Source organism: Pseudogymnoascus verrucosus (assembly GCF_001662655.1).
Source record: "Pseudogymnoascus verrucosus strain UAMH 10579 unplaced genomic scaffold scaffold_16, whole genome shotgun sequence".
In the NCBI taxonomy this organism is placed as follows: domain Eukaryota; kingdom Fungi; phylum Ascomycota; class Leotiomycetes; order Thelebolales; family Thelebolaceae; genus Pseudogymnoascus; species Pseudogymnoascus verrucosus.
This window is the reverse complement of record NW_017263667.1, coordinates 13,129-38,137: the sequence shown is the minus strand read 5'-3', so window position 1 is coordinate 38,137 and position 25,009 is coordinate 13,129. Positions and strand designations below refer to the sequence as shown.

At 45.7% G+C, this 25,009-nt stretch overlaps 8 protein-coding genes across 8 annotated transcripts; 3 read left to right on the top strand and 5 right to left on the bottom strand.

Annotated features, from left to right (window-relative positions):
- Positions 1 to 7,690: 7,690 nt before the first annotated feature.
- On the top strand, positions 7,691 to 8,474 carry VE01_04432 (uncharacterized protein; the record flags this gene model as incomplete). The annotated part of the gene is made up of 4 exons (XM_018273906.2): positions 7,691 to 7,719; positions 7,797 to 7,875; positions 8,012 to 8,390; positions 8,447 to 8,474. The coding sequence occupies 3 exons, from the start codon at positions 7,691 to 7,693 to the stop codon at positions 8,291 to 8,293; spliced, it is 390 nt and encodes a 129-aa protein (XP_018131345.1). The 3' UTR covers positions 8,294 to 8,390; positions 8,447 to 8,474.
- A 280-nt stretch (positions 8,475 to 8,754) lies between these two features.
- VE01_04431 (uncharacterized protein) lies at positions 8,755 to 11,416 on the bottom strand. Its single transcript, XM_018273905.2, has 6 exons — positions 10,741 to 11,416; positions 10,469 to 10,687; positions 10,098 to 10,353; positions 9,770 to 10,033; positions 9,324 to 9,656; positions 8,755 to 9,256 (listed from the first exon to the last, which is right to left on the bottom strand). The coding sequence occupies exons 1-6, from the start codon at positions 10,911 to 10,913 to the stop codon at positions 8,966 to 8,968; spliced, it is 1,536 nt and encodes a 511-aa protein (XP_018131393.1). The 5' UTR covers positions 10,914 to 11,416; the 3' UTR covers positions 8,755 to 8,965.
- Positions 11,417 to 11,766: 350 nt separating this feature from the next.
- On the top strand, positions 11,767 to 13,392 carry VE01_04430 (uncharacterized protein). The gene is made up of 4 exons (XM_059463615.1): positions 11,767 to 11,994; positions 12,047 to 12,813; positions 12,861 to 12,991; positions 13,053 to 13,392. The coding sequence occupies exons 1-4, from the start codon at positions 11,896 to 11,898 to the stop codon at positions 13,331 to 13,333; spliced, it is 1,278 nt and encodes a 425-aa protein (XP_059319775.1). The 5' UTR covers positions 11,767 to 11,895; the 3' UTR covers positions 13,334 to 13,392.
- Positions 13,393 to 13,873: 481 nt separating this feature from the next.
- VE01_04429 (uncharacterized protein) lies at positions 13,874 to 16,057 on the bottom strand. Its single transcript, XM_018273903.2, has 4 exons — positions 15,746 to 16,057; positions 15,541 to 15,673; positions 14,802 to 15,480; positions 13,874 to 14,748 (listed from the first exon to the last, which is right to left on the bottom strand). The coding sequence occupies exons 1-4, from the start codon at positions 15,828 to 15,830 to the stop codon at positions 13,945 to 13,947; spliced, it is 1,701 nt and encodes a 566-aa protein (XP_018131389.2). The 5' UTR covers positions 15,831 to 16,057; the 3' UTR covers positions 13,874 to 13,944.
- Positions 16,058 to 18,123: 2,066 nt separating this feature from the next.
- VE01_04428 (uncharacterized protein) lies at positions 18,124 to 18,634 on the top strand (the record flags this gene model as incomplete). The annotated part of the gene is made up of 2 exons (XM_018273902.1): positions 18,124 to 18,327; positions 18,407 to 18,634. 2 exons carry the CDS (start codon positions 18,124 to 18,126, stop codon positions 18,632 to 18,634), a joined length of 432 nt encoding a protein of 143 aa, XP_018131390.1.
- A 108-nt stretch (positions 18,635 to 18,742) lies between these two features.
- VE01_04427 (uncharacterized protein) lies at positions 18,743 to 19,176 on the bottom strand (the record flags this gene model as incomplete). The annotated part of the gene is made up of 2 exons (XM_018273901.1): positions 18,743 to 18,846; positions 18,921 to 19,176. 2 exons carry the CDS (start codon positions 19,174 to 19,176, stop codon positions 18,743 to 18,745), a joined length of 360 nt encoding a protein of 119 aa, XP_018131396.1.
- Positions 19,177 to 20,382: 1,206 nt separating this feature from the next.
- VE01_04426 (uncharacterized protein) lies at positions 20,383 to 21,019 on the bottom strand (the record flags this gene model as incomplete). Its single annotated transcript, XM_018273900.1, has 2 exons — positions 20,383 to 20,555; positions 20,614 to 21,019. 2 exons carry the CDS (start codon positions 21,017 to 21,019, stop codon positions 20,383 to 20,385), a joined length of 579 nt encoding a protein of 192 aa, XP_018131386.1.
- Positions 21,020 to 23,384: 2,365 nt separating this feature from the next.
- VE01_04425 (uncharacterized protein) lies at positions 23,385 to 24,985 on the bottom strand (the record flags this gene model as incomplete). The annotated part of the gene is made up of 2 exons (XM_018273899.1): positions 23,385 to 24,488; positions 24,539 to 24,985. 2 exons carry the CDS (start codon positions 24,983 to 24,985, stop codon positions 23,385 to 23,387), a joined length of 1,551 nt encoding a protein of 516 aa, XP_018131397.1.
- Between the last annotated feature and the right edge of the window lie 24 nt (positions 24,986 to 25,009).

The window sequence follows — 25,009 nt, the reverse complement described above, 5'->3', positions numbered from 1 at the left end:
GCTTCAAAGCGCACCTATGGCGGGAATGGTGCCGGCATTGTTTGCTAATCGAACAAATGTACAAGCTGGAAATCCTTTAGCGATGATACCCGTTATCCTAGACAGCCTTAAGCAGGCAGAAACCGGTCATTCTCCTGCTGTCTTGAACACACCGGATGCTTACAACTTTATAAACGGACTTTCTAAGCGTGGAGGAAACTAGGAAAACAAAGTAACTTTGCAGATAATGTTCAACATCTTAAGCTTTAAACTAAGGGCTTTCATTAACAGGATCGCTCTAACACCCTTCCTTATGGTTGTCTCAGAGAATGATACAACCGTTCCGACAGCATATCAACTAGCCGCATATCAGCAAGCTCTAGAGCCTAAGCAGCTGCATGTTATAAGGAATACCGGGCATTTTGGCGTTTACATAGGCCTACCTTTTAAAGAGAACATTAAGGTTCAGATTGACTTTTTGAGAAAGAATCTGCAATAAATGCTAGATTGTAGACAATATTCAACAATGAATTCATTATACACTTAGTGTTATGGCAATGTGCATGATGGATGTGGGCGTGGAGAGTAAATAACGAGGCAAATGTGAAAACCACTATCACATTTCTCATAAAACAGTTAGAGTACCTTCACAGAAACTTGAGCTTTTGGGAATGAATGGCATCCGTTGAACTTAGGTTGACGCTTTGAAGAGCGCAGCTTAGCAGGGATCGAAGAATGGCGGAACTATCAAAATGCTAGCAGTGATTACGGAATAATGGAACACTCAAATTGCGCACATTAAGGTGGCGGACCACTACCTAGACGCTCAGAACATTAGAACATCGGAACAAATGCCCTGCTGAACTTTACCTTTTAGGGAAGCTTCACTTCATTCTACGGATTATGGGGTAGTTATTAGATTGTGGATCTTCCTCTGACTTATGGAATTGCGACGTGAAATCCCTGAGTTTCCTAGCATACATAAACTGTTTGTAACGGGACTTCTTAACATTCGGTTAAATTTCGTGCATACAAGTCGTAAGAATGCCTAAATCTCTTCTGCTATACGAAGGTCTCACTGTCGAGGCACTATTTGCTCCGATAAGACTTACCCTGCTTTAGCTGCTATTCATCAGACCTCTTTTACTCGGCCTTCATCGTTTTCCGTCATTCGTAACAAAGTTACTGCTGCTAAATGTTCACAAAGTCGTCTGCTCAACCTATCTACTTAAGGGCCTAGGCATTTTTTTTGGAATTAGCTTGCTGCGAAAGGTAAACAACAGACTTTCTCAGCTGGTGCTTAATAATTTCACAAAAGATAAAACATAGGATTAGACAAAAGAGATTGTAGTGGTAACAGGAGGTAGTAGGGGCATTGGCGGCCTCATCGTGCGAATGTTTGCAGAGAATAATATTAAAGTTATCATCTTGGATGTTTTAGCTCTAACATTAACAACAAAACGTTTAAGCCCTTTATCTTCTTGGCGTGATAACAGCTAATCCTTATTTTGTAGTATTAAATGTATATTTTTATCAAGTTGATATTACTTCGTCGGAAAAGATTCGCGACGTAGCCGAGAAAATTCGCAAAGATCACGGAGACCCTATAGTTTTGATCAACAACGCGGGAGTTAGAATCAACAAAACAATTCTTAATGAAACGGAAGCTGAAATGCGCCTGGTTTTCGAGGTTAACACTATCGCTCATTTCCTTCTCGTTAAAGAGCTAATCCCTGTAATGATTAAGAGAAATCATGGGCATATTGTCACTGTTGCTAGCATGGCTAGTTTTATGGTTCACACGCAAAACGTTAATTACGCTTGCTTAAAAGCGAGCGCTCTTGCGTTCCATGAAGTATTAAGTTAAGAGCTGAAAAGCAGATATAATGCTAAAAAAGTCCACACAACGTAAGTCTCACTAATCATCAACCCTTAGTCTGAGATGTAATCTGCGCTTTCTACCTTAGAACGCTAATATATTACACGTATAGAATCGTCTATCCCACCTAGGTTCAAACTCTGCTAATTTCGACATTAATGTAAAAATCAAGCTTTAATGAGTTTGTCCTTAAACTAGAGACGGTAGCAGAGGCTATTGTGAAGCAAGTATTGTTGGGATACGGAGCCTAGCTCATCTTAACCGGTCGCTATACTCTATTCACACTCTTACGAGGAGTGCCCTTGTGGCTACAGGAAGGAATGAGGAATAGTGTTCAGGATGTTCTGAGGATTTGAATACAGCTAAATTTGGCCGTCGTAGGGATTCCGCGATTCTTGTGTAATGTATGAGTTTTCAACTTAGTGCTCAATTAGTTGTATCGTGTGCAGGCTGTGCGGTAAAAACGATGAAAGTAGTCTATATTCTGGAATCTAAGAGCTAGGATCTAAGCCTCTGCTGTCTCTTTCTTATGACCTATCCTATGGCTCTATTGTATTTGACTTATAAGTGTCTGTTGGCTGAGAGTGGCAATTAGGATTAATATCTAAAAACTCGAACCCTAGTTTTGTCATTACATTGTTAAGAGCCCAGATCCTCTTACAAAGTCGTTCTGATGTGGATTGAGCCTTAAGAATCTAGATACCCGTGAAGAACATCTGAGATGCGCTGCTGAACTGTAGTAGTACGTGTCTGACCGCTAGATACACAACTGCCAGAGCTGAAAGTACAAAGAAATTGTAGTGTGCTGCTTAAAACTCGTATATCAACGTTGTTCTTTTAAGACGGCTGAAAACTTGTAAAGTATTAATGGCGTAAAACACCGCACTGTAGGCAAAGTTTGGGTTTCGAGCTATATTCTCAGGAGAGAAGAGATTACATTTGTAGAGTGTAATCTTCAACTGGTTACAACACATAGTAATGAATACCTCCTGAAGTCGAATCTTTTGAGACGTCCTAGAGGGCCCTAGAGGTCGTGTCTCCTATCTCAAGAACTCTGTTGAGGTATCTAGAGCCCATTGATTAATCTTGATGTCTAGAGATTTGCAAGCTGATTAATCTATAAAGCTAGAGTTGCTCCTAAATTTCAGAAGACCTGTTATAATTCTCGTTGCAAGACGAATATGCTTGATTAAGGGTGAAAGATACGGGTTAGACTAATCCTTGCAAACCGTCAGCTCTGTTAAAATCAAAACAGAAACAATAACTTATAGGCATTAGTAGTTTACAATCTATATCTGAATCATGAAGCGTGAAAGGTAAATTTATCATAAAGCTGTAACGCTGATCTAATATATATATGCACTAAAACAACTTTGGAGCCTATGAAACCGTTGTGCTTGTGGACTTATGCAGTCTAAGTTCTATATACATTTTTGCCGCAGTACTAATCGTTCGCCACGCAAGAGTGGTGTCACCACATTAGTGATGGTAAATGCTCTTCTAAAAGTGAGCCAAATCTTCTATGCTTCAAGTGAATATCTAAAAAAACTTACTAACAAGGTTGTAACTGTAATATCCTTCAGGTCAAACTCCGAGCCCCTCATCTTGATAGAGAGCTTTCCGCAGACGATATTTATCATCTCATAGCTCACCTCACATTCTCTGTTCAGTTTTGAAGTTAGTGCGCAAGTAAGTAGTAACATTAGAAGGTCTAAGTTCCAGCCATTAAATGTATCCCCCCATTCTTTAGTCTGCATATTCATGCTAGAATCTAACGTTGTGGTTGAGGAATCAAGGAGAACATCAGCAAGACTTATTAAGCAATCTAATTGAATAAAGGAATAAATGCTTTCCACCTCATCCTAGAAGTAGTCTAGCAATTTAAATGTTTGGATCTTTAAAAGCGGTAGAGGCGCAATTTAAGCCTATGATCGAGTTGTTTAGTGGATATCGTTGGTTATAGGCTCTGACTCTTAGGGAGATGCGATGTCGCATGAAGAAGTGAGCTTGAGCTGTGCTGTCCTAACCCCATTACTTCTAGAAACTGCTTCTGCCGGACTACCTAGTCTTGTTGCCTTGATTTGTGGATGAAATTGTAACCCGGTTTTGCACGTTTTAATCTGCTGCGCAATTTGCCGGATCAGATCTTACAGCCCTGCATCAGAGGCTACTGGATGACCGAATACTTTCACATGTTTCAAGGCCTCGTCTAGAGACGCTTGTAATTGCAAAACTCTACTTTCTAGGCTTCTGGGATTATGATTAGTCTCAGTCCCTTTATATATCGCATTAGCCACTTACCTGAATGAATATGGTGTGTTTAGTTCTTCTAAGGAGGAGAGATAACTGTAAGTACACTAGTAACCTTGCCTTAAACATTGCTGACAGCTAGACTCGCCGCTGCATTTAACCTTGCGTCGCTTGCATTCATTGCTATCATGATGATTAGCAGGATCTTAGGGGAGGTAAAAGTGAACGATTTATACCATGCATTACGGGTGTAGCGCTAGCGCTTCGACGGCGGCCGCCTCGCTCGTGGCGAGGGCGTGCATCCGCTCCTGTTCATCTCTGCAGTCACTTTCACCTCAAAGGACAGTTTTGAAACGCCTGTTAGCTTTTTCTGGCCTTAGTTACTATGGCAGAGAAAGATGCAAAGAGCGCAGGAATGTCGTCGTTGCACCGCCTTACAAATCACGCGTCGCCTCTATTTGTGGGGAAGTTTGTGGGGAAATGATGGGATGCGGGATAGATCAGGGCGGCTTTTCGTCGTTGTCCAAACTCGGAGCTTACAACCTCACGAGCATGATTCGTAGGTCTGCGGCAAATTTCCGCCCTTTCCGGAATTTCCACCCCTTCCTGGAATTTCCGACGCCGACGATGAGGCATTCAATGAGAAAGACCTCTATTTGAAAGACAATCTAGGTTATTATATATTGGCCTTTAATTCACTTAGGAATATTCGTTCTATTGCTCTCTAGGTTCTCTGCGACTTCTGAAAATGGCGAATTCAAACCCTACAGACTTCGACGTTGTGATAATTAGCGTAGGTATCTCTAGAATTAACGCTGCCAAGCGAGTCTAAACGGCGCTACTAGGATGTACATACACCATTCTTGAATCCCGAGGGTCTATAGGCAGCACTTGGGATTTATTTTGATATCTAGGCATTCGCTCTGATTCCGATCTTTACACCTTTGCCTTCCTATAGCGACCTTAGTTAGAGAAGAAGTCCATTGCCGACGGCGCATTAATTAGGAAATATATGGTTGAATCGGCCGCTGAATATAACATTAACAAGCACATCCAATTTCACCACAAGCTTGTTAGAGCTAACTAGCCGTTAACGAACTAGTTGTGGTCTTTAGCAGTGGATGCTGATGGTGAGAGACGACATTTAAGAGGGCGATTCCTGATCTTTGGGGCTGGATATTACGATTATGAGGTGCCATTAGAAGCAAACATTCCTAGAATTAATAACTTTAAAGGCATAAAGATTCACCCTTAGTTCTAGCCGGAAGACCTCGATTAGTCTAGCAAAAGGATTGTTATCATCGGTAGCGGGGCCACAGTAGTGACCCTTCTCCTAAACCTCGTAGATAAAGCGCTCAAAGTCACAATTTTGCAACAAAGTCTAAGCTACGTCATAACAAGGCCATCTGTCGATTCTTGGGAATGGTTTCTTCGCAGCTTCTTCCTAGCATTCATAGCCAACCGCACTGTTCGTATAAAAAATCTCTTAGAACTATTCCTTATGTTTCATTTCTATCGCGCCTTCCCTTTAATGGCGACGGCGCTAATTAAATACGCCACTAAGAAAGAACTTCCGAGCTCTATTCCACAAGACCTGAATTTTAAACCCTTATATAATCTATGGGAACAGCGTCTCTGTATCTGTCCTAATGGTGATTTTTATGAGGCTCTAAGGAAAGGAAAGGGAGATATTGTTACTAATACCATCAGGACCGTTACGGAGACTGGCATTATCACGACTAGCGGAAATACTTTAGATGCTGATATTATCATCACTGCTACCAGCCTAAAAATGACTTTCGCAGGCGGATTAATGGTCTCTATTAATGGAATTCCCGTCAAATTTTCAGACAAGTATATATGGAAAGGGAGTTTAGTCTAAGATCTCCTAAACGCAGCATTCGTCATGGGCTACTCTAACGCTTCCTAGACACTAGGATCTGATGCAACGGCTTAGCTGGTGTGTAGAATCATGCGATACATAAAGTCTAAAGGTATAGCAAGTGTAACACCGAGAGTGTAGGATGAGAGTGAGATTCACTCTGAAAGCATAATGAATTTGAAGAGCACATATATTCGAGAGGGATTAAAAGAATTGCTAAAGGGGGGAGATGTAGGACTATGGAAACGGAGGAGCAACTACTTTATGGACCTTTGGAATGCTAAGTTTGGTGCGTTCTCTAGACTAGAGTTTAAGAATCCCTCAGATCCGTTAAAGATTAATTAGTACCCTAGACAGTGACAATATTAACACCGCGATGCGTATATAACAGTCTTGACGATGTAAGATGAAACCTTTGATTTTGAGTTCTTACATGTAAGGCAGGATAAAGCGGTATGTCACACATAGTCGCGATTTTACAGATGTATAGGGCGTAAGTGTTAAAAAGAGCATGTGTATTTATAAGACTTAGTTCTGAGGTGTGAGTGAATTACCCATATGCCATACGATTGCTAATTGACTCTTAGCTAGCTAACTGTAGGCTCTAGACAGATAACAAAGCTCAGGCTGCCATTAATCTGCCGCTATTACGTGCACAGACTGCCTTCTACATCAGTTAGAACTTAATCACCATTCTTTTCAATAATAAGTGTTAGTCTATAAGATCAAGGTATCTGCTTAAGGAATATGATGTACGTCTCACTAAAGCATCGTCTAGAAATACACGACTCAGCGTACCTAGCTCACTTCTGATTTGTTTTTGCCAGCTGCGCTCCGCCTGTCCTAACAAAACCTATGCCCTATACCTCTGTAATTTCTTCTGCTGTAGGTTTTACAAATATCCCAGAAATATCTCGCTGCTAGGATGAGGTACCGGATTCTGTGATCCTTACTCGCATTCGAGTTAGAATGAGACGCTGGTGCGGAAAAGGCGATGGCGGGGACCCCAGACTTCTAACGCCAAGGCTAAGATCGGAAACGGAAGCGTTCCGTTTCCGTACACTAGGCTTGAAAAAGAACGATCACTTGGAGACAGTCTATAATTAACAAATTCACTTCAGGAAACAACCTAGGGACAGGAACAACATGCCTATAATCCAGCGGTTAGATATATCCACCCGTTTGTCTGTAATGATTCCTCTTACATCTTTATGCAATCTGCAGCAAATACAACGAGTAATATAAAGCTACTGAACGATTACTAGACAATTAGAAAACTAATTTGTAGAACAATTAGAAGGCATGGCTGTTTAGGATGATAAAGTGAATAAGGCCGTCGTGTACGCAGAGCCTGGCTCAACAAAGACGAAGATTGAACAACTAAGTATCCTAGTACCCATTAATGGGCAAATACTAGTAAAGCTGTAAGTGTCTAAAGATGTGGTAATTTCGAATTAGCAATGGCTAACTTCTCATAGTACTCATTCTAGAGTCTGCCATTCTGATCTTGGTGTTTGCCTCTAATCCTAGGCTGTTCTACCGTTTCTAACAAAAGCAGGTCTATTGGTTTGCAAACCCAAATAACGCAGCATTGCTGATTAATGATAAGGCCAAATTAGTAGTCATGAAGGCGTCGGAACAGTACTTAGTCATAGTCTAGGCGTCACTATGCTAGCGATTGGATCTAGAGTGGGCATAAAATGGCTTGCAGACGTATGCAACATATGTCGTAAGTTTTTCCTCAAAGCACTATTAGCTGGTACTCCATAGAAACTGATTATATATGCTGACGTTACTTGCTCACAGCGTCATGTCTCGAGAACGACGACAATACATGCGAAAAGCAAAAGATCTCAGGCTACTACACCCCTGGTACCTTCTAACAGTACGTCACCACCTCAGCAACCTACGCAACTCCTATCCTAGATGGAATAGACTCTGCTACAGCAGCTCCCATTCTCTGCGCAGGCCTCACAGTTTATTCCAGGCTAAAGAAATCCGGCGCTAAGCCTAGTGACTAGGTTGTCATTAGTAGTGCCGGCGGAGGACTTGGTCATCTGGCAGTGCAATATGCGTCCCGTGCCATGGGTTTCCGCGTTATTGCCATTAACGGAAGCAGCAAAGAAGCCTTGTGCAAGGAGTGCGGCGTAGAAGAATTTCTTAATTTCATGCAGCACACTAACGAAGAGCTTGAGGCTACGATCAAGAAGATTGCAAATAATGGCCGCAGAGCGAATGCGGTACTAGTTGTTAGTGCAGCGAACAAGAGTTATGAGCAAGGCTTGAAGTTCTTGAAGCCTTAAGGCACGCTGGTCTGCATTAGGATGCTAGAGGGAACGCCCATACCGATTCAGTCTGCGCATCCAGCGAAGATCACAGTACAACAATTTAGGATCATAGGTACAAAGGCCCCGTGCTTTTCCGAAAGACCATGTGCTTACTTGTAATTTGTATAGGTTCTGCGGTTGGAACTAGACTCGAGGCATTAGAAGCTCTTGAACTTGCAGCGTGTGGTTTGGTAAAATGCTATTATATAATCAAGAAGATGGAGGATTTGACAGAGGTATGTTTTAGCTTATTTTCTTTGTAGACATTGCAGCAGTAACATTAGAATGTAAGCCGTACTAATAGTTATGTAGATCTTTGATGAAATGACGGCTGCGAAGTTGCAGGGCTGGGTAGTGCTTGAATTAACTTAATGAAATGGTTACGGTAGCTTTTTACAATGTCATGTAGATACTTTTGTTTTATCAAATCTGAAATTAAAAAGATAACGAGATGAATTAAGGCATCATTACTTTGACCAAGTTCATAAAATCATTTTGAGGCGTGTATTCTGATCATAAATGTTGGGATTTTGGTGGTCATCCCCGACGCTCGGGTAATATTGCAACACATGTGAGCCACCGAAGTCAGGCCACATGGCCTAACCATTCCCCAACGCAAGAAAGAAGAAAAATAAAGTCCTAGAACCTTTAATATACGTAGCGAAACTGAGGAAGGTCGCGGTCTGTCTTGTCGAGCAGATTGAGGGCGCTGGTGGATATGCGTTCCCCATCAATCTGAATGCTTTGGGACGGCTCGCTCACGGCGGCATCGCGCTTCTTGTTTTCCCACATGAGGTAGAAGCGAAACACGAAAATGAGAATGATGGAACATGAAAAGCAGACCAAAATCCCCGCAAATCCAGAAGGATAGCTTGGTGCTTCTCGAGAGAACATGATTTGAGGGCCGATGATGTTCCCGGTGCAGTATGCAATAAACACCTATATTAAATCGATTTGTTAATATCCTAGTATATTCCATGGGAAATGGGTGACCTCTATAGCTTACAATAGCAGTAGCAGTGACTTTCTTTGAGAAACCGGCAATATTCGAGGTAATCGTGGCTAAGATTAATGGAAAATTGGCCGAGAAGACAATTGTTAGACAATAACCCATAAATCGACCCCAAATATGATTGTGATCGATCTGGCGAATCATGATGGTACCGATGAGAGACATGACGGTATTAAATGCCATGAAATAGGTACGGGTATTGGGAAGGTATGTGCACCCAATTGCTGAGATGATGCAGAATAATCCCTGAAACCCAAAACCAATCATTTGAAGCAGCAGAGTATCAAGAGTCGAAAACCCGAATCCGTTAATCACGATAGACGAGAACTAGACAAAAGCACCCGTGTCATTATTCAAACCGTTTAGAATCATTGAAATCCGCAGCAAAATATTTCAAGGTAGCTACATCGCACAGACAGTAAGAGATGCAGGTAACTTACCGACCCCAGTGCTCCGTTGGGAACGTTCTGAGTCAACTGGATGGCGGCGAGCAGCCAGACCTTGGGATCCTTAAATGCTTCAAGCACTTGGTCAAACTTAACATGATTGTTTTTTATGCCAGTCAAGTTGTCCTTGACTCGTTCGATCGCTTTATACTGATCTTGTTCCTCGAGGAACCAGGCGCCCACAGGACTATTCGGAATGAGAAACCAACAGAAGATGGACCAAAACAATGTTAAGCCACCAAAGATTAAGAAAAGAGCCTATGAGATAATGTGTCAGCAGTGTCAAGCATACTGATCTACAGCCTTGTGGGGCTCTGCTGACCTTCCAGGGTGCGATACTATTGATGTGTCCAATGCCATATCCAAGGAGTCCACCGCAAAGTCCTCCTGTAACGTTACCCATAAACCATACACTTTGTCGTAGAGCCTGCTCAGAACGCTTGTACCACATTGAGATAATCATGGTCATACCAGGAGCGATGGCTGCTTCAACAAATCCAAGGCAGAAACGGCCAGCCCAGAGTCCAGACGCGTTGGTGCACAGTGACGTAAGCATAAGAATTGCCGCCCAAATCGCACTAAGTGCCATTATCTCAGATTAACGTTGGCTTCGAAGCAACTGATGCATTATACCAGGTCGGTGGGTGGAAGATAGGATGAAAGTTTGGGGATAGTGACCCTAACGATACGTACATTGCAATGGTCATAAAGTGACCAACAGGTAGACGAACAAGCAAGATCGCTACCAAGCCAGAGGCCGTAAGATAGCCAAAGTAGAATAAACTGGAGGCCCAGGAGTAGTCTTGGCCAACTAGGTGTAGGTCGGTCCGCAGGCCGAGGACAGCAGTGTATCCCATGGCTGACTTATCGACGAATTGCAGGAGAAAGGTAACGAATAGTGCAGGAAGAATGCTGTAGCGAATTAACTAATGAATCTAGAGCATTTTTTCAAAGGGGGGACACACCATATGTCAATCCTGCGAAGGATGCGACGATCCTCCTCCGGTGTTAAACCCTCTGTCAGAGGTATTGTTTGGCCTTCGAGGATCCGAAGAGAAACATCACCCTTATCGGTTTCAATGTGAAGAGTCATTTCTGCATCTTTGGTGCTGGACACAGAGCGGACCATATTAGCCATGAGGAAACTAGAGGTCGGGTGGAAAGATGGAGTATGGTTGATGACGACCTGTCTAGGGGATGCTATGAATCAGGTTGCTCTGAGGGAAGAAGAGGCGTGATATATGTAACTACGACGCCGAAGCTGCAAGTGACCTCTCGATGGTGCATCGTTATCTCTACGCTACTTCACGAGACCATTCTCCTTTGTTTTCGAAGTGGTCGCTCCTGGTAGAATGATGTTTAGCTTCTCCTCGTTCAAAGCTTACCATTATACGACGGCATCCGATTCGACGGCTTTCCACGGCAGGGGCTAATTCCCACGCTTCCTTCCATACGGAGTAAGTCCAGGTCGGGGTGGGTCTGATCTCACTGACATTTTCCCCGCAGTCTCAAGAGGCAATACGACGGCATTCCGTTAGCGCCGAACTCCAAGAGTTTACGTCATCCGTCGATAAGGCCGATAGCCGTCGTACTCACGCATCCCTATCTAGGCGCCATCAGCCATCGCCGTCGTATTCAGACTGGGCTGGGTCTGATCTCACTGACATCTTCCCGCAGTCTCAGGGGCAATACGACGGCATTCTGTTGTTGCCGAACTCCGAGAATTTATGTCATCCGTCGATAAGACCGATAGCCGTCGTTCCCTATCAGGCGCCATCAGCCATTGCCGTCGTATTTAGACCGGAATCCATACCTTGGACGTGATGGCCGAAACAAAGTTGAACAAAGCCGACGCCGATTTTATAACGGATTGTGACTGCGTTGATGCTGTTACAAATTCTAACCCCAAAAAGGACACATAGTTCCACTCTCCTTGCTGGTTTCTCTTACACATAGGATGCCGATGGATTAGCGGCGAGAAATTTGTGGACATTTAAACTTATAAATACAACAGTCTATACTTGAAATCAATCACTCACTTGTACTCCCTTTTCCCCTTGGATAAAACACGTGAACTTTCTTTTAGATACCCTGTCAACATCAAGAGATCTTCGAACAACATGGACATCAAGTACGGCACTCAGGACGAGAGCATCATCGACTTTATCAAACAGGCGATAGAAGAGAGAAACGCGATTCTCCATGAGATAAATCGCAAGGTACGCCTTAACTTTATCTTTGGCGTCTCTATTTAACAGTCTACTCTGTCAGATCCACGAAAATCCAGAACTAGGATATGAAGAGTTCAAAGCCCATGACAACGTGGCCTCTCTACTAGAGAATCTCGACTACAAAGTTACTAGGCATGCATACGGCATCCAGACCGCCTTGATGGCTGAATTTGGCTTCGGCGGTCGAGTTATCGCTTTCAACGCGGAATATGACGCTCTACCGGATATAGGCCATGCATGCGGGCATAATCTCATAGCAACAATGTCCATCGGCGCCTTCATAGCACTTGCAGAGACATTGAAAAAGTATAAGATCCAAGGTCGGGTCCGGCTTCTTGGAACGCCTGCAGAAGAAGGTGGCGGTGGGAAATTGAAATTGATCGAAGCGGGGGCATACAGCGACGTTGATGCGTGTATGATGATCCATCCAGGCCCAGAGGATGGGTGTGCTGGATACACTGGAGACGCTTATATGCCGACTCTGGCAAATAAGAAATTTACCGTCAGATTTACTGGAAAGGCAGCACATGCATCCATGTCGCCTTGGCAAGGTGTCAACGCCCTTGATGCCGTCGTTCTTGGGTATAATGGTGTTAGTGCACTGCGTCAGCAAATCCTGCCCGCACAAAGAATACATGGCGTTATCTCTGAAGGAGGTAAACGACCAAATATCATCACAGCACACACCTCCTTGGACTACTATGTCCGTAGCACCTCACTGAAATCGGCAGATGCCTTGATGGAGCGAGTAGTCGCATGCTTTGAAGGTGCTGCTATTCAAACTGGCTGCAAAGTCGAGACAGAACTGTAATAGCCTCTCTTGCCCCCCTCTACACCCGCTGACCATTCCCCAGCATTAATACCTATGCCGACGTTCGTCCGAACAAGCCCATCTCGACCCTTTATGCTGATGCTATGAATAAGATTGGCTCCCCGGTGAGATGCGATGTCAATTCACCACCGGTGCCTGGATCTACTGACCAAGGTTGGTTAATAACGAAGTTCCTCATAATTTCACAGACTAACAGCTTCATTTTCTATTTTAGGGAATGTATCCTATGAGTGTCCTGCCTTCCAAGGATACGTCGGTATCCCCGCAGACCCGGGCTCATATAACCATACAGCGGGTTTTACTGCTGCTGCTGGAGCTGAAATCGCTCATAAGTTATGTCTAGAGCCTGCCAAGGGCATGGCAGTTGCGGGCTGGCAGATTCTCTCTGATGAGTCTGTGGCTACTCAGGTGTGGAAGGACTTTGAGGAGGATAGCAAGGTTCGTGATCTAGATGAGGACATAAGGGTCTCAGTGAAGGGAGGGGGCTGCTGTTAACTAAGCATGTTCTGTTGGAGAGGGTATATATTATTTCAACTGGGGTCCATATGCCACATGACATCTTGTAGAGCTAAATAAAAACCAACGCCAGCTGAGATCATTGCGGGAGTTATTGTTCATGACGATAATCTGCAGTTTCTCATGCAGTTTCGGATTGCCTAGAAGGCTTTACTTTCATACGATTTCACTAAGGTAAATTATTAAGCTCTATAATACTTGTTTAATCAAGCAACACTACCAAGAAAATGTACCCACTCGATTAGTTGTGGAGTTCTCACTCCGTGCCCGTGTTCTACTCCGGAGTTCTACTCCGATGTTCTGCTCCGATGTTCTACTCCGATGTTCTACTCCGAGATCAGCTCCGGAGTAGAGCTCTACTGTATATATAGTAGTTACAGTAGCTAGATTAATACAATATGCATTTCACTTCTGATTAATTTGACCCTACTCGTGCTGACACCGGAATTATCATATCCTATTCTACCGAACGCCAGCAGCGCAGTTCAACATTAGTCAAGTAAAAATGGTTTATTTAAACGTGTATGAAGTTGGAATTACAATAGGCTGTATACCTACACTGAGATCATAAATTATCGTTCTGTAAAGGTTCAATAAAGAACCACATTTGCATGCTTTTCTTGCAACAGGAACTCCCAGTCAACATTCCCGGTTCCCCATTGACTCTTTTCCCAGAAAAGATCTAGTAATTTGTGCGCGCCTGTGATATTTCCAGTCCCCACTGTCGACTCCAAAACTGTTATTCGATACTCAATACTGAGCAGTTCTGCTCTTCTCGTTGCACTTAAGCCCGCCATGAACAACGGGAACAAAAGCTGCGCCTCGAGCGATGATCCTGGGCGGATCTGAGAAATAAAATATTCCACATGGCTTAGTGCGTTCTGGCGCTTCTCTGGGTTGATAACGCACCCATCAACGACCTGGTACAGTCGAAGGAGAGCAGCCCATCGAATGGCTTCCGCGGCATAAACGGCCTCATTAAACAGTCGACGGTTATGTCCATATTTTGGGGCTTGCCATGATTGAAGATATGCTTCCAGTTCAGACGCTTTAGCTGTGAAGATACCTGCACTTGTGGCCGTTGCATGACGTGACATGCGTCGGACAGCTAGGTGGCTTATTTCTGAAAGCTTGTTGTACAGATCGCCAGCGAGACCGACGAGGGGATGAATTGAACTGATTGATTCGGGTTCCACATTCTGGAGGGACTCGAAGCCGCATGGCATGACTGGGACCTTTTCGCAGGTTATCATTGCTTTGCAGCAGATGAACTTATACAAGTCTAGTAGAAACTGTGATAATTTCCTGCCGGTCCCTTGGCTAAGGGATACGTCAATCAAGGCCTTGGAACCATATAGATGTAGAATCCACTTTCTGGAATTTCCTTGGCAGATCTGTCTGATTAGCACTCGAATTTCTATACATAAAGGGAGTGGAGACGGCTCACTTCAAATAAACATAATAAGAGCGACACCACGAGCGTGTTTTCGATGTCATTTCCGGACTCGAGATCCTTTTTCAGCAAAAACAATGCAAGACTTTGGTGCCTCACCACACTGCCTTCAAAATTCGGATATAACTTACAGAGGTGGCAAGCTGTCAAAGCTAGCACTGCATGTCGTACGGATCTGACATTTGATGCCTTGGGAAGGATTTCCTGAAGAAACGGATTCTCATCATCAAAGACAACGACGAAGGACCGTGAGACAACTTCCAGAAAATGATTGAGCAGATATTGCTCCACGGGGTCCCAGTCAGTAAAGTCCCAATGAGACACCCTAGGGAAGTTCTTGAGAATAGGATTGTTTTGGGGATCCTGATCTTTCTCTTGCCCCCTTAATGCATTGCTGTCCTTTAGATGGCCACGTCTAGCCATCTCCGCAATGTCGCTTTCAGGCATCAGAGCAACGTGGCTGAGATATTCGCTAGTGCTCAGGGCAGTATCAACAACATCGTTCAGGTCTTGATTCGGGAGATTATTCCTATCACCATCGAATTCAGAAACCGCCGGAAAGCTTGTTAATGGCGTCTGCCGAAAGGATGCTGTGCTTTTCCCTTGACAATCTGCGATCTCAAGCCGTCTACATTCCCCACATCGAGGAGCTACTTCATCGCACTTCTTTCGTCTAGTTATGCTTCTGTCAGACGCCAATGTGGTGTAAATAAGTTCAAGCACATTATATCACCTCTTTGCACAATTTAGACAACCATTCCTCGATTTGCGATGTCTAGCACGAGTTCGAGACGCCGTATCCTCAGCGTCATTTCTCCTGCGGTTCCTTGGGGCTGTGGGTCCATAGTCGCAAGTTAGAGACAACCCTAGATGAGATGGTCAGTATGGAGATTCTTGATCGGTCCCAATCAAAAGAGCAAGGGCAAGTTGATTCTAACTTTGGCATCGTGTGCAAGGTTGGCCCTGGCCACACGCCGTTTTGATTAATGCACAGGTATAGCAGGATGTTCGCTGGCGGGGCATTTTAGGTCGGAGGGGGTAGAAAGGTGAGTAGGCTATAGCGGTTATGTGTTCTCAATGGACTTGGATAACAGTGAAAGGATAAGGATTTCAGTCATAAGTATGGGAGTTACCGCTACCCACACATGGACTAGCAACCTCTTTCGTACCATTCCTATTTGTGTATTGTCTTCCCCTAGCTTGAGTTTGTAGATATCCGGACCAATTGGAGAACGCACAAGAATAGTTCGTTGAGGAATTAGCCAGCCCATGATCAGAACAGGATTGTTGTCTTAAGTATCTTGATACTACCTAAAAAGGACTAGCCCAAAAACTAAAGCCCTCCTCGGTTTAGCCACCGCCGCGTCGGGCAAAGCGCGTGTACGTATGCTCTGCCCGCTCTCGCCTATACTTTGCCCAACTGAACCCACAGTGCCGGTCATCCATCTTGTCCTCGAACCGCTCCAGTTCCTTTGCTGTCCGGACCTGCCCACCGGTCCAATCTGCGACCCCTCCCCCACAGCAATCACAAAGCCGTCCATCCAACTCCTCACATGTCTGCCCGGTTTGGCGGGTGCATAAAGGCTTTGATGCTTTGATGCTTTCGATCTTCGCTTTGCTCTCGCCCTGTAGGACGGGGTTGGAAGTGCTGGAGTCGTCTCATTGGTGATTTGAAAGCGTCGGCTATATTGCTGGATCCGTCAGGGTATCGCCCACCAAGGGTGATTCTTCTCTGGGTATGCAAATTGACAACGTATTGTATCACTCTTGATTGCAGCCCGATGCAAGAGTTGTGCGGAACTCCCCGTGTGTTGGCTGAATCGCGCCCCCGAATAAATGATTTGCCATTGACGGCGATGTGTTCTAGACGGGGCCATAGCTACAAAACAATTCGGTCACCATTTCAGGTTCGCTTACGAATGTCGCCTTGATGTATATCAAGCCAGCGACCCATCATGACTGATCAGAGCAGAGTCCCACCATGAGGATTACAAGGGAGGCGAGCACTAGCTCGCGTTTTATCCAATACTTACTTGTTCACTCCTTTCTACGCCCTCACATTACCGAATGCTATCGAAGTTACTATTCTCGTTTTTTGCCACGTTCAGGCGATATTCAGGATGTTACTTTTGGTCTCTGATCGTGGCAACCAGCGGCCTCGCTATATCAACCTTTGGAAGTGCCTATTATTTCTATTCCGATAACCCAGATAAATTCGCGCCCGTATACTTAGGGGTGTTGGGATGGGCCGTGTTCGTGCCTGGACAAGCAATAGTGTTGTGGTCACGCCTCTATCTTGTGATGGAGTGTGCAAAGAGAGACTACTGCAAAGAATGAAGGCTCGAGGCATACCAGAAGAGCTCTGCCAGTGGGTGGAAGCTTTCTGCTCAGACCGCACAGCCTCGATCCAAGTCAATGGACAGGCCTCCGAATCGCGAAGACTGCCACAGGCCGGCCTGCCACAGGGCTCGCCCCTATCCCCTATCGTATTCCCTTTCTTCAACGCAGACCTCGTATAGCGGCGGATCAATGCTCATGGAGGAGCCATAGCCTTCATCGACGACCTTAACGCCTGGGTCACAGGGCCTACAGCAGAGAGCAACCGGCAAGGCATAGAAGCAATTATTGACGCCGCCCTAGAATGGGAGAGAAGCGGGGCGACTTTCGAAGCAGATAAGACAGCGATAATCCACTTCACTCGCAAGGAATACAAGACAGCCTCTCAGCCCTTCACAATCAGGGACAAACTATTCAACCCAAGGACCATATCAAGGTCCTCGGGGTGATTATGGACGCCAAGCTTGGCGAGGTTTGACTGGTACAGTCGCCGTCGTGTCTACCACCGGATCTGTTCCGGCCAGGTCCTGCAGAACACTGTCTCCCCCACCCGCATATTTTCCCGATAGTCCATTGGTGCCCGCGAATGAGCCAAGCCATCGGGACGCAACTTGCCACGCGAGCTATTGGAGAACATACCGCGTGTTACCCTTGTCACAACAATTGGCCAACCAGAGCGGGATGCATAGGTTACGAAGTCTGTGCAGGAACAATGCTCGAGAGCATTGGTGGCCGGCACGCCCCACTACTCGTGCATGCAGCTTTGACTTACCAGGCACTTTAGGAATGATGTAGTCCACACCAGATTTTTCGCGATTTCTTAATCCCCGAGAGCACGGATCTGAGATGAGAACTCTGGTTCCTCGAGACGTCAAGACAAGCTCCACTTTGTACACATATAGATAGGGTAGCCCCTCATCACTTCCGCCCAACCCTACGCTGTTGAAGACGTGGCAGGCTCAACTGCAAAACCGCCATAATGAGACTTCCACCGCCAGAAGTAACATCGCAATGGCCGAAGCCGAATTATGTCGACCCGGTGCGGAGGGGCCATGCTCTCACGATTGTCCAGCTTATCCCCGTTGTATTGGGGACTATCTTTGTCGCCATGCGTCTGTGTGCGAGGTTGGTCATTACCCAGGCTCGAATTGGTTTGGATGATGTTCTCATCATGTTGGCATGGGTACGTTCATCGTCGCGATTCACTTGCACCAATGCTCTGGCATTGCATCGAATTGCAAACTAACATTACTTCCTCGCAGGTGTTTTCCGTGGGCCTCACTGGTACTGCGATACAGAACGGTAAACCCCAACAGGCTAATGGTATGAATAGCAACGACTCTATTTCTGGCACACTGGATAGCATCGGAGACGACTCGCACATGGTATTCGAAGGACTCTTCTTCTACAGTCATGTTTGGAACGAAGGACCACAGCAGCGGGTCTTCCCCCTCCAGCGGCTTGCAGAAAGACAAGCCCACGTCCGTTAATCGAGGAAGCGCTCCAAGTGTAGATGATAGAACTGAAAGGTCAACGCCGTTGTCCACGATATTGCGCTGCATTTCACAAATGTCGTGTAAGGTTTCGTAGATGACCATCTATGAAGGGCTTTCATCTGCATCATCACCCGCATCGTACAATTCTTTCGCTGTTTCCACGTAGCTGTCAGGAGTCAACAGATCAAACTTGAAACTATCGAAATCTAGGTATTTCTGTGCGAGGTTAGGGGCAGCGTCAGCCAAGAAAATTATCCAGCATAATAGGAGAGATAATTACCAGCCTTCGGTAGTTCCGGGACTACGTAAGTAAAGGAGACGACATTATAATGAGCATCTGACTTCACGAGACTCTTGAGCCCGTCGAATCCGGCCTCTGAGAATGGAAACTCGACATGGCGGAAGAGGGCCGGCAAGCATGCCTCTCTCAGCCATTTGCTCGTACAAGACAAATCTTTGACGGTCCAGGTCGTGATAAAGTCAATGATAATGCGGCAAATCTCTATTGGTAGAGTCTCGAGGCGACTTACGGTCATGATGGAAGCTTTGGAGGGCTGGGGAAGGACTTATGATGTCTGGTGTAATTTTGAGGGTTAAAACTAGAAAAAAGATAGTCGTAGACTGTCGTTGGCATTTCATTGCAAGCGACGAGTATTTGAAGATGACAAAGATTTAATCTTCCCAGAAACCTCCCAAGCTTGGTGTTCAGCAGTAGGTGGACTAAGCTGAGGGTCACCATCCGATGATCCTAATCATCCCTCACCGGATAGTATCGATGCGCAGCCCCTCATTAAGCTGAGGGGCCGCGCATCCACGGATCCACTCTAGGGCCGCTCCGATAATAATCCTGAATTGTAAACTGTCGGTTACGGTTTTGTGTTCTACGGCTTGGGGAAACCTGAAAAATCGGCAGACGCATAGTTTGTTCTGCATATTTTCACCAGGCCTGTCGCGAAACACATCCAGCCCGTCTGCAATTTCGGGCCTTGGGTTTTGGGTGATGTCTACGGCTTGAAGTACGGTCGATCGTCAAAGCGTTTTAAGCCCTTCCACCCTAGACATATACCAACTCAAGCCATCGTCAAGGAATCAAAACAGTTTCATTTATAGCTGAAGAACTATCGTCCACATCCGAAGGCATGATTGTCCGGTGCACAGAATAGGCACTATATGAGGCTAGCGCGTCTCAGGAAAGTAGACAAGGCAAATAGAGTTAGCAAGCTTTTATCTAACATATTTCGTTCCAAAAGTCTCTAGCACTTTGTGGTAAAAGCCTAATTTCCCAGGGCAAGGTAAACCCTCACAGCGTATGCCAAATTCTGGACGTCATGATTATCAAGGGTTGTCGACAGCTTGTTATCAATCTGTTTAGAAACTTCAGCATTTGCCACCTTCTCGACATATTCTTTTCGCTCTTGCCACCTTCGCCTTGTGTTCTTATTTAAGGGTTGACCACTCTCATCATAATTACAAGGTGCATCCGTAGGGAACGGCACCGTTTCCAAGAAAAGTGGAAATTCCGCCAACTCCCAAGGTGCAGTACACGCACCTTCCCAGTCGATGACACCAAGTACCCTGTAACTCTCGTCGACAATAATGTTGCTATGAAGAAAATCCGGATGCCAGAGGGGAAACGGTCCATTATCACAGGAAGAAAGTCGACTGCCTACTGCCTTTATTCTGTGAGGGAATTCTGTGATCGATGAAAGCACCTCGTTCAGTGGCCCATTTTTCATGCTCTTCTAAATTGTATCCCTTGATTTCGGGAATTTGGCTTTAGCAGCCCATGCCTCGAAGAAGGCTGTTGCAGTGTCAAACGGTCCACCTAAATCCGGCAATGGGCCAATATCATAGTTGCCATCTTGCCCTTGATAATGGTTCCTATCCTTTGCAAGCGTACCGATGTCATCTCTGCCTGCAATAGTGCTTATCAGATAGATGCATGGCGTTATTTGAAGATAATATCAGAGTACTTACCTGAACCTGGGCCATTTCGTTGTAAAAATTCGTCTTGTGTTGAGGAGGAATCTCCCTGTTATGAGTTTTATAACCACCATCAGCGTCCATAGCGACGTTCCCGGGTAAAAACTCCATCAGGATAAATGCGACTCCAACTGAATTACTGTCGTTGGTCTTGTATCCAAATACTTGTGGCACAGGAATGTTTGTGCGTTCTCTGACAGTTGCCATTGAATCCACCTCCCTTTGCAGCTTTTTGGCCAATCTTTCTGTAGACTTACACAGTTGAATTCGTGCGATCCATTGAGACTGGTTCTCGAATTCAAGCAGGCGAACCAGGTGAAATTGGCCATTGGTGATATTGGGGAGTATTCTGCATTTGATAGAATTGTTGAGAGTTGAGGCGTAACTTAGAGACATAACGCGTCCCAATCGGTTGCTTCCACGCAATCATCCAATAAGCGACGGCGGGACGAACCGTCGGGGTAGAAATCAGTACCCTTCCAATTCTGTCCAGAAAAATAAGGTCTGGCAAAGCCATTTGGAAGGCTGACTTCAGGGTGAAGTGTGAAAGGCGAAATTATTTTCAACGACTGAGGTGTCTTGAGGCTGGCGATGTTTAGCGAATGATGCTGGTAAATTATGACAGAACATGAGGCAGCAATTGCCCAGAGCGATCTTGTGAGTTTCATCCACCCGTAGCTGCTGCCTAGAATAATCGAGCTCTGCAGTTAATTGTGACGAATCAAGGAACCTGACTGTTGGTATACTACCCACAGCTGCTGCCCTTAAGACTAGTCTTCTCAATCATAGGCGCCAGACCATACCTAGCCGCTGAAAGAACGAGAAGGAAGATGCAAGACATTCATCACATGCCCAGCCCCTTTTATGTTGAGTTGGAAGGAGATTGGCACTGCCGCCATATTCGATCTTGGAGTTGTCGAAGTGGTTCGAGGTGGATAGATCTTGTATCTTCTTCAGACATGGAGGAGCAAGCGTTCTTTAGAAATCACGTTAACCCTAGTATCTGCTGAAAACGCGGCTTCCTCTCAGCTGCTACCCGTTGACATTGGTGAGGATGACAAGGCCAAGGGGTTCTACATCTCATCGTCCCCGCCGGCTCCAGCGGCCGTGAAAGATCATTGGCAGCTCGAACTTTGCGCAGGGCACTGCCCCGAAGATTCACGGATCGCGCGTATGATGCGATTGGAAATTCAAGCCATCCTGTATGAATTAGGAACATACTTGTGGATCCTAAAACATTCAAGGTAAAGGCGCTGATAGATTGGGAATTCTGTTACGCGGCACCACGTCAATTTCTCAATGCTCCTCCTCCTTGGTTGATACCAAATCCTGACCCCTGGGATTGGTCAGTTGAGGAAAGGGAAGTGTACAAGGTCCATTTTAAGGATTTCATGTAGATGTTGCAGGATGAAGAATCGATATTGGGAAAAGACCACAGTTTTTCTGCCCGGATGCAAATTTCCCATGAAAATGGTACCTTTTGGCATCTCCAGGCTTCGCGAGAGCCACTATGCTGCTTAGAACTCATGGAGAGTTAGTCCGCTGAGGTCGGAAAACCACTGGAGACACCTGTGGACATGATCAAATTTGTAGCAAGACGATTCGAAGCTCCTCCCACTCTCGAATAGTGGATATGTTTTGTGGCGTGGAGTTAATGCTGTTAGGGTATGCAGAGATATTAAGGTCATGAGGGATGCTATAGCTGACGAAAATTATGAAGGCAGAATATGAAGATTTGGCGTATAAGGAGCGAAGATCGAAGTCTCATCACGTTTTATCTGAGCGAGGTGCACGTCTCGTGTAGCCCTGCCTGCCCTTCAGCCACGCCTGCAACATAAATGGTGTGTGGCTTCTATGGCTGAGTGACGCTCCACAACGGAGCCTCAAATCGCATCGCCCTTACGGTCCATTCCCCACCAGTCCGCATCCCTAACCATGTCAAGGCGACAGTGGCATCTGAAACTTCCTGTCTTTCTTTATTTGTGACCTGCTGAATGGAGTCAACTTCAATTCCGCATGCTCCCCTGCTTTCGTCGCTACCAGAGCGCAAGTGGCTCAACGCCCTCCTGCCATGGCAAGCCTCTCCAGATCAGAGGTTATCAGGAGCAAACCAAGTGCCACGATTGAGGCAGGCAGCCTTGCGTTGGCCAGTGAAGCCACAACACAACGCTAAGGCCCTTATATGCAGAGCCGCATCCGTAGAAGCATGTGGCCGAAAGAATCCCGCATAATTTAGGCTCCAGTCCTTTAAGGCGTACAGCCACGTCGTGGTGCATATTCATCATCTATCACATGAGACATGCACTTCAGAGACGCGTATAATATAAGGGTAAGAGAATACGTATAATCCTGATAACGAAAATAATTACCTTCGCTCTCGTGGAATTACAATTTCGAAAGCATCTTATCAGTGAGCATAGCTGTCTCGGGAAGATCAACCCTCCGCTAAGGAAGTAAGGTGAGTAGGAGATATCTCAGTATGCTTAAGCTTCTAAATTTTGAAAGAATATTCCCGGCTCTGCGTCCACAATGGATAGTGAATCCAAATCCAAGAAGTCAGAACCCGGGCAGGAGGCAAAGGTTGGGGTCAAGGGCAACGTCAAGAGCCTGCAGCAGCTTAGCTCCTCCGGTCGAGCCGCGCAAGAGAAGAGAGATATCAATCGGAACAAACGGGCAGCAGCCAGTTTGAGTAAAGCGTTTGAGAAAGAAGTTGCGAAAGGCGGTTCGTCGAGCAGTGGAGGTAATAAATAAGGAAAGACAACTACTCTATCGTAGAGTCATCGAAAGCTTTGCGAAGCTGCAAGTCATATTCTTTCTTATCGGATAACTTGCGCGATATAATCTGAAAGACGTTCTGTGCCCAATAGTACGGCATGACGTTGTCTGGATCTTCATCGTGGATGCTAATGAGCCGGGGCTGGATGTGATGATAAAACAAACGGAAAAGGCCGGTCGGGCTTGACAGCGCAAGCGTATACCAGAAAGTCCCCATCTCCCAAGCCTGGTTCATTACATCTGCTAGTCGCAACCCCCCCCTCTCAGTAGTATTGCTCGCTGCCAACAGTTCCTCTTCTTCTAAAATCGTCATGAATTCAACCCGTACCTTGTTGTATTCGTCCGGCAGTATCTGATCGACGCCTTTGTTTGTAAGCCAGTAAGGTGGTTCCACCATCTCGATAGGTCGAGAGCATCCCCATTCCAGGTCTACCAGCGAGGTAATATGCCAGTCTTTATCCACAAAAATGTTGCTCTGGTGTAAATCTGTCAAAGTAAAAACAAAGGGCCCGCGCCGCAGCTCCCGCCGCAAGAAGAGGGGCATAATCGTACGCATCGCCCCTAGGGCTGACATCTGAGATACAGAGTCGTCAATGTCATTGATTGCATTCGGCTGGATCCGAAGGCGATTATCGTGGAAAGCAAGCATATCGACGATGTAGGAATCGACAGTAGTATAGGTATAATCTCTTCGAATGTTTGTAGGGACCTCCTCGTTTTCCAATGTCTGAATCTCTATCGAGAGTGGTCGGTTTGTTAAACTCAAGAACCCGTCGTTGTCAATAACAAAGGAGCCAATTCTTGGTAAGGCAATTCGACTGATACTCAGGATAATTCGCGAAAGATCGTGAAAAAGATTGGTCCGTAACCTCGAATCGTGTTGGTTTTCTAACCATGTGTTAGAGAGCATCTCTCCTTGTGTTTCCTCGATATACTCGGTCAATAGATAGCCTGCATCTGCTAAACCTAATCTTCCGATATCGTGTCGGACATATCGTGAAGGGACGGGGTACCCGAGCCACGACAGGACATGTCGGCGTAAGCGTTGGATATATTGGCGGACGAACGGTAAACTTTCCAGCCGTGTGAACTAGATATTATCAATATTTGAAATCTCAATTACCAGTTGTCGCTACACACCGTCTGACCTGTGGACAACGCAAAGCCATATAACCGTGGAATTGGCACCTCGGGACAATTTTCGTCGAGCCATGCATAGGTGCCCGCCTCACATCGAATCTTCTCGTCTCCATTGCCTGGCTGAAAGGAGTCTCCAACACGATATGGTAGTGGGAACCGCAGAAGGACGCGCTTCCCCTGCCACGCCGAAATGGTGACCGGGACACACACGTTGAAGCTGCCATGGAGCCACTCCGACATATCCGCTATATTGCACGCATCGGGTAACTGGAGGCTCAAATGATGAGCCACAACTGCCTGCATCAAGTTGCGTTTACGATAGAGACAATCGAAGAACCTGTCTTTCTTGTCGCAATATTCAAGCTGATGCAGGACGTTGACTTCTCTGTCCTGCGCAACGGAGTATGTGATATCCTCGCGAGGAAGACGGCGAGTCCGCGGCGGCATAGCTATAGAAGCATGCCGATGGCG